General features: G+C 42.6%; 1 protein-coding gene across 1 annotated transcript in view; it reads left to right on the top strand.

The window, feature by feature from the left end:
• Positions 1-16652, top strand: part of LOC126203433 (PDZ and LIM domain protein 3) — a 449093-nt gene that overhangs the window by 44959 nt on the left and 387482 nt on the right. Inside the window, exon 2 of the mRNA XM_049937752.1 lies at positions 2450-2586. Coding sequence (XP_049793709.1) covers positions 2476-2586 — 111 coding nt within the window. The 5' untranslated portion in view covers positions 2450-2475. The remainder of the gene's footprint in view (positions 1-2449; positions 2587-16652) is intronic.

The raw sequence follows: 16652 nt of genomic DNA, 5'->3' as shown, positions 1-16652 counted from the left end.
AGAGCCGTCCACGGAGATTTGTTGTAACTCAGCACATGCTCAATATGTCCGCCATTTCGTTTCCTAACTTCCTTCAAACGAATACTGAAGTTAGTGATTAGCCTACGGCACATGTATTCCGTAATTTCACTGCAAACTTGACGAATAAGTCTTCTGAGCTCCATTATATCACGTGGACGTTTCGGGAAAATTTTTTCCTTTAGGTACCCCCAAAGAAAAAAGTCACATGGATTGAGGTCTGGACTATTAGGGGGCCAATTTTGTCCGTCATTGAAGCGACCTGGAAACCTGAGTGAAATGATCCGCATGTCGAAATGCTCGTTTAATAACTCCATCACAGTGTTTGCAGTATATGGCCTTGCTCCTTCTTGCATGAACCACTGCGTGTTGAAGGGCAAGGCAGTAGCAAGAAGCTGGGGAATGAAGCTATTGCGAAGCATGCTCAAATAACGCTCGCTGTTCACAGTTTCTTCAAAGAAAAAGGGTCCAATAAGTCCGTGATGGAAGTTGCTGCCCACACTGTAATCCTCGGAGCATAATGTTGTCTTTCGTGAAGCACTTGTGGGTTTTCAGTGGCCCAAAATCGTACATTTTATTTGTCAACCACACCGTCTAAATGAAAATGCGCCTCTTCTGAAAACCAAACGTTGTTGGGAGTTTCTTCCCTGTCCGCCCACTGAGCAAACAGTAGTCTCTGCTGCTTGTGTTCTTCAGTGAGCTTCTGTGGGCACATGTCATCTTCTATGGGTACATGTGGAGGTCACTTTTAAGAATGCGTTGACGGAGCGTCTGGATATTCCCAGTTCCACTGCTGCCTTTCACACGATTTCCCGGGACTTCTCTGTACAGAAACTCGTACCGCATCAATATTCTCCGGCGAACAAACAGGCTTAGGCCGAGGTCGCTTCACTTCCAATACTGTGCCTTGCTGTACAAATTTATCGTACAACCAGTGGATGGTCTTCTTGCAAGGGACCCATCGTGTATTAAACTGTTGTCGAAAACGCCTCTGAGACACAACAAGGCTTTTCGTTTCATGAAAAAGTAACACAATTGCCGATCGTTGCTGTCTCGTCAGTCTTCCATTGTCAGCCACTGCTGCTTACTAGTCTCCTAGCGGCAGTATCGTGAATTACACGTCATTTCGTAACTTATTTGTTTTTCCAAGCTCTGATGGTACTGCTGTAGAGATCCCAGCGGGATATCTAATTTGCGTCGTAAATTGTGAAAGAAACAATCGGTAACACATTTCGTGCGCCACCCTGCATGAGAGTTGGAACGTTGATAGTGGCAACTATTTATTTACATATCGCACAAAATAGATACGTGTTGCAAAGTAGTCACCAGCATTGTGTATAACCCGGTGTCAGCGAAGCAGAAGTCGTAGGATACTCTTAGCAGCGCCAGTTGTGTTGACAGTTTGAGCGGCGCGGTCTATTGCCCGACGAATGTCTAGCAGTTCTGAAGCGAATGCCGTGAAGCGTTTCCCTCAGTGTAGAAACAGAGTTGAACTTGCGAGGGCTTAAGTCAGGGGAGTGCAGTAGGTGGTATAGCACTTAGGGGCCCCATCAGTCAAACAAATCAGTAACAGCTTGCACTGTACGTGCTTGAGCATTGTCCAGCACAATGATGGTCAGGTCCTGTCTAAGTGTCTTCACTTCTGTCTCTAAGCTGGTCGTAGGTTGTGTTCCAATAATGAACAGCATGGAGGCAGAAGTGATGACACTTTCTGCAGGACCTGACCATCATTTTGCAGGGCAATGCTCAAGCACGTACAGTGCAAGCGGTTACTGATTTGTTTGACTGATGGGGCCCCTAAGTGCTATAGCAGCTACTGCACTACCCTGACTTAAGCCCTCGTAAGTTCAACTCTATTTCTACACTGAGGGAAACGCTTCACGGCATTCGCTTCAGAACTACTACAAATTCGTCGTGCAATAGACCGCGCCGCTCGAACTGTCAACACAATTGGCACTGCTAAGAGTATCCTACGACTTCTGCTTCGCTGACACCGGGTTATACACAATGCTGGTGACTACTCTGAAGGTCAGTAAAACTTTGAAACACGTATCTATTTTGGACGAGCTGTAAATAAATAGTTGCCACTATTAAAGTTCCAACCGTCGTATATCCATCACGAGATCGAGTAGAAGTGCTAATAGGGCAGAGAGAGCCTTGACAGACATCAAGTAAGCGATTTTCTACCGTTCTGTGCATATCTGCGGAGCCAGGTTTTAGCTGGCATTTTCATTAGAACTGTGCTTTCGAAACTTTCTCTACTCAACAAGTGCTACTATTTTGGAGTCTCATTACTGAGACTTTCATATCGTTTAATTTGGGTAGAAGTTGTTGCCCATGCCCGGAGTGCACCGCGAGAGTGAGTGTGCTTTGTGTGTGCGTGCGTGCGCCCCACGCTGCAGTGTACGTGAGTGGGTGTGTGACGCGGCAGGCAGCAGAGAGGAGCAGCCGGCTGTGATGGGGCGGCACACGGTGAGCGTGACGCTGCGCCGCGACGGGCCCCGCACGCCCTGGGGCATCCGGCTCGTCGGAGGCGCCGACCTCAGCGCGCCGCTGCTCATCACCAGGGTGAGTGTCCGGCCCTCTGCGCTGTTGAGTGTTTACCGGATCCACAGCAGCAACCACAACTGCGATACTACGGTACTGAGCGAAACCCCCAGCGGCTGGTCCCGGCGGAGGTTCGGGTCCTCCCTCGGGCATGGGTGTGTGTGTTTGTCCTTAGGATAATTTAGGTTAAGTAGTGTGTAAGCTTAGGGACTGATGACCTTAGCAGTTAAGTCCCATAAGATTTCACACACATTTTGAACATTTTTTTTAAACCCCCAGGCCTCCGAAAACGAGACCTGTAATCAACCTCTTTCCATTTATTGATTAAAAACAGTCTTGGTTGCAATTTTAGATTTTTATGTTTCAACGACGCATTTCGCCTTATTTAGGCATCTTCAAGTTATCTTGGTTCAAATAGCTCTGAGCACTAAGGGACTTAACATCTTAGGTCATCAGTCCCCTAGACTTAAGACCACTTAAACCTAAGGACATCACACACATCCATGCCAGCCGGCCAGCCAAGTTATCTTAATTTGGTATTTCTTAAAACAATCCTTTAGTCAGTGTAGCCGAAGGGCATCGTCGAAAGTATCAGACCAACATCGCCTTCGTAAAACTCAGTAAAAATTTTCTAGATGGACGCGAGTGACACCAAGGTCTGCATAACGCGTTCCCGTTCTCAGGAGTGAGTAACAGGATAAGCTGGGGGCTCAGGTAGTAAGCATAATGCACCACCATTTCACTGAGTTTAACGAAGCAATTCGGAGGCGGGCTGCTAGATTTGTCACTGGTAAGTTTGATCATCACGCGAGTGTTACGGAAATGCTTCAGGAACTGTGGTGGGAGTCTCTAGAGGAAAGGAGGCGCTCTTTTCGTCAATCGCTACTGAGGAAATTTAGAGAACCAGCATTTGAGGCTGTCTGCAGTACAATTTTACTGCCGCCAACATACATTTCGCTGAAAGACCACAAATATAAGATAAGAGAGATTAGGGCTCGTACAGAGGCATATAGGCAGTCATTTTTCCCTCGTTCTATTTGGGAGTGGAACAGGGAGAGAAGATGCTAGTTGTGGTACGAGGTACCCTCCGCCACGCACCGTATGGTGGATTCCGAAGTATGTATGTAGATGTAGATGGCGATGTTGGCCTGATATTTTCGACGATGCCCTTTGGTTACACTGACTAAAGGACTCTGTTAACAAATACCAAATTAAGATAACTTGAAGATGCCTAAATAAGGCGAAACGCGTCGTTGAAAAATAAAAAACTAAACGTGCAACCAAGACTGTTTTTAATCATTACTGTTAAGCACTGGTTTGTTGTATGCCACATATGGATTGGAAGAATTTCTTTCCATTTAGTCCATTAGTTAGGATACACTGCGTGGCTGACGAGGAGAACACGGCGAGTACCATTACCCTATTTCCCAGAAACTTCACTCACTGGAAGTGAAACCAAAGTAAGCGAACACGTGACTCGGCTCATTTTTAAATACTCGACAGTTTCTGAGAAAGAGACACTCAAAGCTTTCGACGTACTTTAAATGCCTTCCAACGTACGATAATCTTAGTCCAAATACTGGCACAGAAGCTAGCGTCGCAGCCTCTCATTTTTGCGTCCCGTCTTTAAAACCTGATTATTGTTTTTATTGGTTTTATTTTATTTTATTTTTCAGTTATCTTCCCATGTCTGTAGAAGGACACTACACGAAATTTTTGTAAGAAGTTAGGGGATAAAATGGTTCAAATGGCTCTAAGCACTATGGGAGTTAACATCTGAGATCATCAGTCCCCTAGACTTAGAACTACTTAAACATAACTAACCCAACGACATCACACGCATCCATGCCCGAGGCAGGATTCGAACCTGCGACCGTAGCAGCAGCGCGGTTCCCGACTGAAGCATCTAGAACCGCTCGGCCTTAGGGCCGGCAGTTAGGGGATACAACGGCGTTATACTAATTGTAAAATAACACTTGAGTTGCAAATGGTTCAAATGGCTCTGAGCGCTATGGGACTTAACATCTGAGGTCATCAGTCCCCTAGACTTAGAACTACTTAAACCAAACTAACCTAAGGACATCACACACACCCACGCCCGCGGCAGGATTCGAACCTGTGACCGAAGTACCACTGCGGTTCCTGACTGAAGCGCCTAGAACTGGGTTTCACAACAAGTGTCACTCATTTATTATACTGGGTGTAAATCTGAAGTTAACAAACCAGAATAACTCGAAAAATAAGCTTCACACGAAAAAATTGTGTAGAATCTAAAGTTTATTATTTTCGAGGGTGACATCTGCTGGTGCTAAAATTAGCCCGCCACTCCTGGGGGTAGGGTGGGAGGCAAGTTTAAAATTTCAAATGGGAACCCCCATTTTGTATTACAGAATCAGATTCTACATAAAAAACTACGTACATTTTGTCTTAAACATTTGTTTTCATTCTTGGTAGTTGGTGCTGTAATTCAAGAAAATCCATGCTCTCATTTTTGCGTGGAAAATGGTTACGGATGAATAAAAAATACCTATTTACCTCGTAAATTTTGATTCTCTGAAACTAAAACTCTCCCTTTCTCCCCCTAGGGTGGGGTTTGAGAGAGAGGAATTACAGTTTCACAAATGTTGACCCAAATACTATTTTAATGAGAACATGGACTTTAATGAGAACAGCCAAGGGGCTGCGGTGGCTGGCTAATTTTAGCACCAGCAGATGTCCCCTTCGAAAACAATCAACTTTGGATTCTACACTTTTTTCGTGTGAAGCTTATTTTTCGAGTTATTCTGGTTTGTCAACTTAAAATTTACACCATGTATAATAATATTATGGTATTTTCATGGGTTACAATCTTTTTAAATTCTCATAATCGTGTATTTCGTTTTTATGTTAGTTCTTAATCCTTATCTTTTATTTTTATTTTTATTCTTCAGAAAGATTTGATTCATTGTCTTGAATGATACTGATCGTAGACACGTTCCAAACATAGAAATTCCGAACAGTACGAGCATCGTGCGAAGCCATGTTTTCCCCAGGGACATTCCTTCCTATGAATCTCACTCGGCAGAGAAACGTCATTAACATTGCTGAAGATTAACCGATGTCAATAATTTCGCGACGAGCATCGCATAACGTATCAGTTTTCCGAAACCTGTCGTTTGTAATTGATTATAAATCCAACATAAATTTCACGAAAACAATTTCAAATAATGTTTCCATTCGTTTATTGTCTTTTTTTCTTTTTAAATCATTCACCATACAATCATTAGACGAATAAGGATGACATTATTTGCATACACCGGAAAACTTTCGCGTACGAATCTTCTATGGACATGGATAGATAAAACAGACAAAAAATGAATATAATGTGGTTTGGAACACGGGACGCAAAGGGACGAAGCCGCGACGCTAGCCACCGTGCCACTGCTTCGGTTGAACCAATTGCTCGCTAAAAGGCACATAAAGCACCTGTAAAACTTCGGCGGTCGTTTTCTCACAAACGATCCAGTATTAACGGACCAGTCGAGACACGTTTTCGATTATTTTGACCCATCTGTCACTAAGCGGAGTTTCTGAGAAATCGGGTTATGGCACTTCCGGGTGTTTTGTCGTGAGTTAGTAGTGAGCCATGGTGTGCATTGTACCTTCGAAAAAGCTATAACCCGTCTCGAAGACGTCTTCCGCAGAAGGGGACGAAACACTGGGGTTCGACATGAAATTCATCCGACCTTGGCATAATAGCCCGGATTGTCACATTTCCGGCCGTGAAAGTTTACATTTTATAATTCTTATTACTGTCGCAGAAACCGCTGTCTAGTTTTACGTTTACGCCCATCGGCAACGAAATACCTACTGTGAGCTTATTATGCGTTCTTTCCTAAAGTACAAACTCACGTGTTATTCCCTCTGGAATAAATTACGCACCCTTAAATCGTTCTACTTTATCTTGAAAGTCCTCTTCGTCACTACCGATGCCTTTTCTCCTTTCAGTCGACTACATACAGTATTTAATGAAGTTAATGTCTTCTTGTCCGCGATGGTATTTTATGCTACCATTTTCCATGTGTGCTAGTTCCCAGGTAGTGCCAGGAGCGCAGTTCGGTTTTTAGCCAACAACATTTTTAAGTAGAATCTTCTTCCAGTACACCCCATACATTCGGTCGTGAGATTTCATTATCAATAAACATCTTCGTTCAGATATAAGACCACTTAATGTTTTTAGAGGGTTGGGGTTGATTTGGGGGAAGAGACCAAACAGCGAGGTCATCGGTCTCATTGGATTAGGGAAGCATGGGGAAGGAAGTCGGCCGTGCCCTGTCAAAGGAACCATGCCGGCATGTGCCTCAAGCGGTTTAGGGAAATCACGAAAAACCTAACTCAGGATGGCCTGACGTCGTCCTCTCGAATGCGAGTCTAGTGTGGTAACCACTGCGCCACCTCGCTCGGTAATTTTTGTTTGGAAACTGGTGGTTATCCCACAGTAGGTCAGAGGGATATAAAGAAGTGGGATTTGCAGTGAAATTATTGCAGGGTCTAAATAAAATGTGACGTTCGCCGCTGAGCGCACTTTCACAGCGTTCCTTACCGCAGGATACCGCGCGGGATTAGCCGAGTGGGCTGAGGCGCTGCACTCATGGACTGTGCGGCTGGTCCCGGCGGAGGTTCGAGTGCCCCCGCGGGCATGGGTGTGTGTGTTTGTCCTTGGGATAATTTAGGTTAAGTAGTGTGTAAGCTTAGGGACTACTGACCTTAGCAGGTAAGTCCCATAAGATTTCACACAATTTTTTTTTTTTTGCCGCAGGATGTGGTTACACCCGGATAGCATAGCGGGACGGGGGGAGAAGAGGGGGGAAGTGTTAAAGGAAAAGGAAGGTTGTATATATTAGCACATCATCCTTGGCCTCTACCACCCATCACACTTTTCCCAGCATCTCACAAGGAATAATAACAGTTTTTTGTTAAAGGGAGGATTTATAACACAAAAGCATTCTGAAAACTACGCGTTGAACAACACACACGCGTAGCTGACGCGAGGTCATTGTGATAACCATAAACGAATCTCTAGGCAACTGCCAATACTCTCTGAATCGTGATACCTTGACTAAGAACATTGGGTTCAGTTACGATGGATGAATGTAATAATTTTTGTTGCACCTGAGGATGCGGCTGTAAGCCGTGAAACCGGTAGTGTGGTTGATTAAAACCAAGCTTTATCAGCTGTCAGCGGTGTTTTCATTTAAGTGTGTAAGCTTAGGGACTGATGACCTTAGCAGTTAAGTCCCACCTTCAACAGCAGTGGATGCTCAGCATATAAAATTGTTTCTCATGATTTTGTTTTGTCATACCTCCTCCTCCAACGTTTTTCACCTACATCAGTCTTCTGACTGGTTCGATGCTGTCCGCAAATGATTCTTCTCTTGTGCCATTCTCTTAATCTCAGAGAAGCACTTGCACCGTATGACCTCAGTTATTACTGGGATGTATTCCGATTTCTGTCTTCTTATATAACTTTTACCTTCTACAGCCCCTCTAGTAACATCGAACTTATTACCTGATGTCTTATGACACGTTCTGTCATCCTATCCCTTCTTCTTGGCACTATTTTTCATACAATACTTTCTTCGTTAATTCTGCGGAGAACCGCATCATTCCTTATCTTATCACTCCACCTAATTTTCAACATTCGTCTGTAGCACCACATCTCAAACGCTTCGATTCTCTCCGTTTCCGGCTGTGCGCACGCATTGCGTCGCCATGTTGGCAGCCCTCCACTACAGATTACGAGCCTAAGACGCAGCAACAGTGACGTTTGTGTTTGTCACAGAGGCTGAGAGAATTTTGGCCGCTGATCCGGCTGCATAACTGAAGGCCCTGGCGTCACAGGCGATGACGTCACAGCGGGAGATTCAGAATATGCGAAGTCAGGTTTCGATCGTTCGCGAAACAGAAATTGACACTGGCAAACCAGTTTTAGCTTTCTGCATCTTAGTCTTTTTTTTGTTATTATTACACTATGTACCTAAAATGATCCGGACAACAACTGTAGGCCCACAGTATGATGCCAAATTACGTACGTATTCAAGCGTATGTGAGTGCAGGAAAGATGCAGCGACATTGTAGGCAACATTTCTGTCTGAATGAATCAACAGAGAAAACTAAGTGAGAACGTGTCATGATGTCAGTGGCTCATAAATTTAGGAATTTGTCAACGAGATTTCAGAAAAGATTTCACATTCCCTTATACTCTGTTAGCGAAGTTGCTGTGGCAGGAGAGAATGAGTAGCTCAAGCTCTCGTTTAGCATGCCTGAGAAACATGACAGTGTACTGTACGAATCTACAGTGAGATTACACTTTCGTTGAAGCAGATGACACAAAGCACGAATGCGCGACATGTCTTAGACTGCTAAAAACGGTAATGTTGGTCAATGCATTGACTTAGGTTGTGCTGAGTCCCAGTGGGTGATACGACAATCAGGGCGGCGTGTAAAGACCTGACATCTTGTTTTGTTTGCTTTTATATTGTACTATTTAGCCTCTACAAAGTAGTGATATTAGTACGTAATATAAAACAGATAATATCTGTATTTTTAGATTTTTGCAACGAAATTACTGAAGAAATAAATTTTAAATGAATATCGTTTTTGGTTAAATATGATCCACGCACGTGATAACCTACTTGATCGGAAAAAATATGGAATTAGTCAAACAGAGTAAGTATACTACTCTTCTAAAGTGAATATTCATAACTGGACAGATTTTTTTATGCCATCAGTTTTGTACCTTTTGTGCATTAACTTTTAGAGAAACATGCAACAAGATAAATTTTTGAGTCATATATCAATGAAAATTCCATGAACCATTTTTAATCACAGATATAAATTATTTTTCGAAGAAAGATATATTTCATTAATAAAGTAGTTTAGATGAGTAAATATTATTGTTTTCCAGTAATAAGAGATGAGTACATATTTAACTGTTGCTAAATGCATGGAAGCGTCAAACTTGCGTAAAATATCCACAACCCTGGCTAGTAATTGAATTTTCTTTTGCATCGCTGGGGCATACATTTCCTTGCATTGCTCTGAGAATTTCAGCACCCGAGGAGTAAATATCCCATATCAGCAATTTCTTACTAGTACCTAGAGCTTATGATTCCAGTTTTGAACAATTGTGCTACAAACGAACAATTCCCGAATGGAAATCTGATCAAGGAATTGATCATTTTGCCAGAAATAAAATTTTTGTTTGTGCCAGTTATGTCTAGGTATGGACCTTTCGATAGTGTCGTAGTGCCTGCCCTTTTCTCAATATGATCTAATCCAGAGTTTCGGTCTTCGTTGATAGAAATGTGATATACTGTGAGCTAAATCGGCGTAAGGGATTTTCATAAATCTTTGTTTTACATCCTCAGTGCTCTGCTTTGCCAATAGATCAACTATTTATTAGTTCTGTATGCCTATGTGAGTCTTAATCTATATTAGGTTAGCTGTTTTGCAGTTTGAGACTCCTCTTTCGGTGGTTTAGATTGTGCAAACAAATTCTAGAATCTGTCAAAATTATAATTTTTTCACCTAAAGTCGTGCTATAACAAACAGCTTCCTTTACGGCTAAAATTTCTATTCTTTAAATAACGGTTTCTATGAGCTATGAAACTTTTAAGTAAGACCCGTTCTCGACCAGTTACGGTTTTCAAACCATGTGTATAAATATGTAAGTCATCCGCCCAGTTCGTCTCGAAGAATTGCATGCCTTTATGTGGCGCTATGCGTAAATAACTCGTTGGCACATAAAATATTCCTGACTGGAAGTTAGTCACTTCGTACTCCTTACTAAAACATCGACGTTATGTTGCGCTTCTGCACAACTGGAAGGAAATGATTACTTTGACTAATTTATGTAAAATATTTACATTTTTACGCAGTTAGACGCGAAATTTATCTGTAGCTGGATGTCTGTACATAGCCATAGTGAAGGGAAACCGCCGAGTGACACTGAATGGCATTGCAGCATGTTTACAGATTAGTCATGGGTCAGCACACCACATGTGCTCCAGTTTCACAAAGTGTCTGCAAGATGGGTGCCAAGGCAGCTGATTCCTGAAATGAGAGAACGACGTGTCCATGCTTGTGAAGAACTTCGGCGCTTTGAACGAGAAGGTGATGGCTTCCTTGCAAGAATCGTTACTGGGGACGAAACCTGGGTTCACTTCCACCAACCGGAATCGAAGAGAGCGAGCAAGGAATGGCGCCATTCCTCATCACCAAAACCAAAGAAGTTTCGAATAGAACCATCAGCAGGGAAGGTTATGCTGACTCTCTTTTGGGACGAAAAAGGTGTCATTTTGGAGCATTACACGCCTAGAGGGACCACTGTCACCAGTGCATCATACACAGATCTCCTAAAAAATCATATGCGGCCTGCAATCAAATCAAAGCGACGTGGATTGCTGTCAGCAGGTGTCCTTTTGCGACATGACAATCCAAGGCCCCACACTGCCCGTACAACAGTTGCATCAATCACAGACCTGCATTTTGAGTGTCCTCCTCATCCACCATACTCACCAGTCCTTGCCCCAAGTGATTTCCCTATGTTTGGACCACTCAAAGACGCAATGGGAGGAAAGAAGTTCCGTTCTGATGAAGAGGTACGCCACGCGGTGCATGAGTGGTTGCGCAGACTACCAAAAGAATTTTTCTCTAAAGGAATTTATGCACTTTGTAAGCGCTGGAGGTCTTGCATTGAGCGTGGGGGAGATTATGTTGAAAAGTGATACAGTTTTGTACCACTTCTGCACAATAAATAATATTTAAAAAATATTTAAGGTTTTCATTTGACTCATCCTCGTATTACCCTGTGGACACAGAGTGTCATTTCCCGACTTTCCACCTTTAGAACATGGGGCGATGGAAACTATAGCTCCAAATCATACGATGTTTCTGCGAGAAATAATTAGACAGATTTTTTATCTACATAACTTTTTTTAGACAACGATATTGTTTCTTTCAAAGTAGTTCGTTGGGCAACTGTACACCGGCGGACTCATTGTTCTCAGCCTTGGTAGCAACTGAAAGGCTTCAATTTGTAGGGCCCTTGGTCATTGGCAGTGGCCTCTCAGAAACAAACTTGGCCCCATAGCCACTCCAGAATATAATAAAATGTTTGGGAGTTATCTTTATGTGTGACAGTCGAGGGACGGCACACTTTAACTATACCCATCTCTTACAAGGCATACATATGGATGTATGTAGTAACTTTCTGCGATCGTTGAACACCGTCAATGGTCTAGCTATGATCCTCCCAATGCCAAGGATGGTAACGTGCAGTTTACAAGCAATCTTTGGTTACTTTGCCAGTGCAGGAATGATCATCAAAGTATGATACGACACGCTCACGCTCCCAGCTACAAAGGATGGTCTCGGTATGGTCAATGTGAGGGTTAGAGCAGCTGCTCTATATGTCACCACGATGATGAGGAGGTGGAACCATCGACAGCAGGGCTTCACAGGAACTCTGATGGAAGTATTGGCCACATCTCTCACAAACCACCCATTGCGGTGTGGCGCATTTCGCCGACAATATCTCACCTTAAAAGAGTTTTTTGTGCACTTCAGCTACGTCAGCACTGACCTGCGAGTGAGCGGCTGCAGAGGGCCCATGATGTTTATTGCCACATGATGTAAGGTCATTCCTAAAATCCGATTGAAAGTTGTCTACCCTCGGTTAATTTTCCAGTGGTCTTGCGTTCAGTGCAAGGCGTTCTTTCGAATCCAAAGCCAGAGTAGCCTGGTATTCGGTGATTAACCACTAATATATGAATCCGTACGTATGGCTGAAGCTCTGTTGCGTCCCCAGTACTACCTACCTGATACAGTTGAACACTGTGGATCTTCCATGGTGGTATAGAGGTTGATAAGACTGATGTTGGCCCTCATTCTGTGAATGACTCCTAGAGCAGTGACTCTGACATCCCTTATTATACCAGGTATGACGTTTTATCCACGTACTAAGATAAATGCAGTGATATGGGTCAAGGGTTAGATTATGTTGCATTTTTACCGGGATGGTGTCAAAAAATTTCTCGATTTTTGGCGCTTCTTATTTGAATTATTCACTCGTCTACGACACCATCCCCGCTACTTTGCTACAGATGTGGTGTGTCGAGTATGACAAGTTAACCTTTTGTATATGTCAATTTAACGAAACAGACCAGAGCAGGCGACAAAACCATATGAACTCTTTCTTTCTGAAGACGTATCTGGCCCAAATAGTGGGGTAGGATGAGCCATGGACACGTTAAAGAGGGAGGCATCGTGGCCAGGCCTCGGGTTTCGACCTCTGCCCACTCTGCCTCCTTCTGCCTGAAGCTGATGCTCGACTTCCTAAAACTAATTAAAAAAGCCCTGGCCTTGGCACAGTTAGAAAACGAGAGAGGTAAATAAAGCGCACGCTTGTGGGACACACAGAGGCGAGCTGGAACCAATTCGAATCCCTCTCGCGCATTAACGACGAAGGGTGGGGGAGCTGACCAGCCTAAATGTGATTTTTAGTCGGTTTCCCTCATCCATCTAGGTGAATTCCGCGCTGGTAGCCACGTACAACATCAGATACACGCTATCCCAACATTTATAAAAAAAATAAAAACGCTATCAAACTTGAACTGCGCTAGGGCAGATGGAATACGCAGAATCCTTCTGATAGTTGTGGTGGGGAGGTGGAGGGGGAGGGGGGGGGGGGGAGTAGTGGAATGAGGAAGGGCATCCAGGCACCAAACGCCACTAACAATCCCACAAACGATATCTAATAATGCCAAAAGGAAAAAGGACACTAAGAAAAGACATTTGTGATACTGACTGGTGTGGAGTGGGATGGACACCTATGGCGGGAGATGCGTTTTGCAAAGCGGCAGAGCACCCGGTGATCCCCTTGGCCAGCTTCCAGCGTCTTACTGCTGCCAGCTAGAGGGCGCGCCAACAACGCCGCCGACGTGTTCACTCCTTTTAGTCTGTTACTATCGTGTCTGTCTCCTGATGAGAGCCGGCCGTCGGGCTCTGCTGATAACTAATCGCATACATCTGAGTGTAGGACTTTGGGCTTAAAACAGCCGCCCCTCAGATTTATTACAGGGTTATTCATACCTCCAGGGTTTCAGAAGCCACGTTTCATGTGTCTGGAAAGATGACTCCACATAACGTACTTGTTTGGGGCGCAGAACAACCACATAACATTGTGTAGCTCATTCTCGATTCACTTAAAATTAACGTTTCTTGTGCTTTGCCCTCTTCAAAAGTTTATGGACAGATTTTCTTTGCGGAGAAAACTGTGACTGTTTCGTGTACATGAACATACCACATTTACAGCAAGGCAGTGGAGACTTCATTGTGCAACAAGATGGTGCTCCATCATACTTCGTTTGATACGTTCGTGATCACTTCAAATGCCTAACTGCCTCAATGTTAAAATGGACGTCTTTCCCTGTTCTTCATTGGGCTCTAAGGTCACCTGACTTACTCTGTGTCATTTCGTCTCACCGGATTATGTCAAAGATCGTGTGTTCCTTCCTTCACTGCCATTTAATTTGTTGCAAGGAAGAATAATTAATATGGTCGCTGACATCACCCTTGACATTTTGGGACGCGTATTGCAAGAGTCTGACTATTGTATTGAAGTTTGTTGCGTCACAAATGATGTCCGTATTGAGCACATGTAAATGAGTTAAAAGTTGTAGAGTTATTCTATCCATTGATACGTGTGTATTTTCTACATGTCTTGTTATTTTCTCGCAGTCGTCTACTGAAAGCCGAGAGGTACTTATGAACGACGCTGTACTTCGCCAGCCTCATAAAGTAGTGCCTCAATGATTGACAGGGTTTTGAGGCCGCACGGCAGGAAGATAAAAGGCGCTCAATTCGGCCTTTCACGTTGCATCAGAGAACTATGGATCCACTCTTTAGAAACAGTATCCGCTTTAAATTCGCTATTGGCCGACAAGTGTTACCCGTTTCAAACTGATAGACTTCTCAATTCAAGCTGTTCTTGTGGCCCCATCGCATAATGAACGCTTGCATCTAGCCAGAAATTTGGAAGTGTCTGGTCTCATTTCGTATGCAAATATTATGTTTTAGACGAAAATGAGGCGAAATACGTGGAAAAAATTACACGGAACGTGAAGTGAGGTATGGATAACAAATGTTTAGTGAGGGCAGTACTTGCAATAACTAAACGCATATTATAATAGCTGTATGTAAAATGATAACATTCATATCAGTGTGATATACTCGCTCTACGCCAGAACAGTCAAAAACACAATTTTAAAGAAAAAGTTATGTTCCATTTTCAGCAGAAAACCAGTCTAACAGTGCCCAAATTTTCCATAAATACTTGTAACATCACGATTAATATCGTTCGTAAAAGAAAACAGTTTATGCCCCCCGCAGTTATCTGTGCGTAAATAACTTGAAGTAAATCGTCTACTAAATAAGCGTATAATAAATAATATTGCCATAAAATTATATGTATGCACTACGGGGAGATGATAAAGTCCTCTCACATACAAGTGTGATTTGATAGACTAAGTAATCATCGAAATGGGTGACAGTAGGATCTGGGTACACCTTTTGACTACGAACCTAAGATAAAATTTTGGGCATTTGACGAAATTGAATCTCATGACCAACCCTTTGTTCTATTAATTATATTTATTTGTGTTTTTGATGGATGTAGTTCGGGTATTACGGGGTACAATTTACTTTTGTAGTTGTAACTGCAAATTGAACTCATTCATAACTCTTAAACACACGTTTATCTTAAACTGCAACTATTGGGCAATAAGTATTTGTGTTTCTCTTCAACAAAATTTAAAAAAAAAAAGCTTATCACCGGAAAAGCATTAAAAACAGTTTGTACTAGCGAGCTAATACGGGATAGTCGGGAAATATGAAATAGCCTTGTAAAAATGCAGATAATCATGTAAGTTTGGGAAAATGTATTTTATATGCGCAAAATATAATTCTGAGATTGTTCTTAATTTAAACTCTGAAAAGAAATACTTATCAGAAAAGTAAAAAAAAAATTACTTGATGCGAGAACGAATCTGTTACGTTTATTAACTTAAAGAAAAGTTTTGAAGTAATTATTTGTGTACGTACTATGCGCGATTCTTCTAAAATTCATCTACTTTCATAAGTCACAAATCAAATGTTCGTTCTCAGCGCCTGCGTAATCAGGGTGGGCGAACATTGTACCATGTATATCACATTGCCCGCCACGGCATCTTGACGTTAACAACATAACAGAGCCAACCGTATCGGTAGGCAAAAGTCGAGCAGCACATAACAATCTAATAATCTTTTACTTAATAAATTCCATTGTTTTAATTATTAGTGTACATTTTCAGTTAACATTGCTTATTTTTGAAATCTTGCATTAAAAAATTTCGTCAAACTACATGTTCAATTTGTCAAGCCACTTACGTGTTTAGTAGTTTGTGCATGCAGAGATACTAGAAATAGAGCTCAAAAACTGAATGAGGTGAATAGTCTTCTTTCTTACGCATACACAAACGATTGCCACGTGATTTTCTTGGGTTTTTTACATGTTAAGGAATGTAGAATGTACGTTGGGTAACAGTGCTACTGTGAGATGAAGAGGTTCACACTGGAGAGAAGGCCGCAAAAACCTCGTTAAACCATTGAGAAGAAACTGAATTCATGCGGCTACTTGCCCGAAATTTTATGGAACATTCAGAAGACTGATTGCATGAAAAAATAAAAACAAAATAAAAGAAATAAAAATGACGTGTGAAGAGCTATTACGAGAATTGCCGTGTCATCCAAACCCTAGAAAAAGAAAACATGTGCTATAAGGGTGGGGTTACGGGAGAAAATGTAATGATTAATTAACGGGTAATGTTACACCTACATACATACTCCGGAAGCCGCCGATGGTGCATTGCGGAGGATACCACGTACCGCTAATAGTCATTTCCTTTAATGTTCCACTCGCAAACAGAGCGATGGAAAGACGACTGTCTATATGCCTCCGTACGTGCTCTAATTTCTCACATTTTATGTTCGTAGTCCTTAAGCGAAAT

The sequence above is a fragment of the Schistocerca nitens genome, chromosome 9, assembly GCF_023898315.1.
Source record: "Schistocerca nitens isolate TAMUIC-IGC-003100 chromosome 9, iqSchNite1.1, whole genome shotgun sequence".
Taxonomy (NCBI): Eukaryota; Metazoa; Arthropoda; class Insecta; order Orthoptera; family Acrididae; genus Schistocerca; species Schistocerca nitens.
This window is presented reverse-complemented; position numbering and strand designations above follow the sequence as displayed.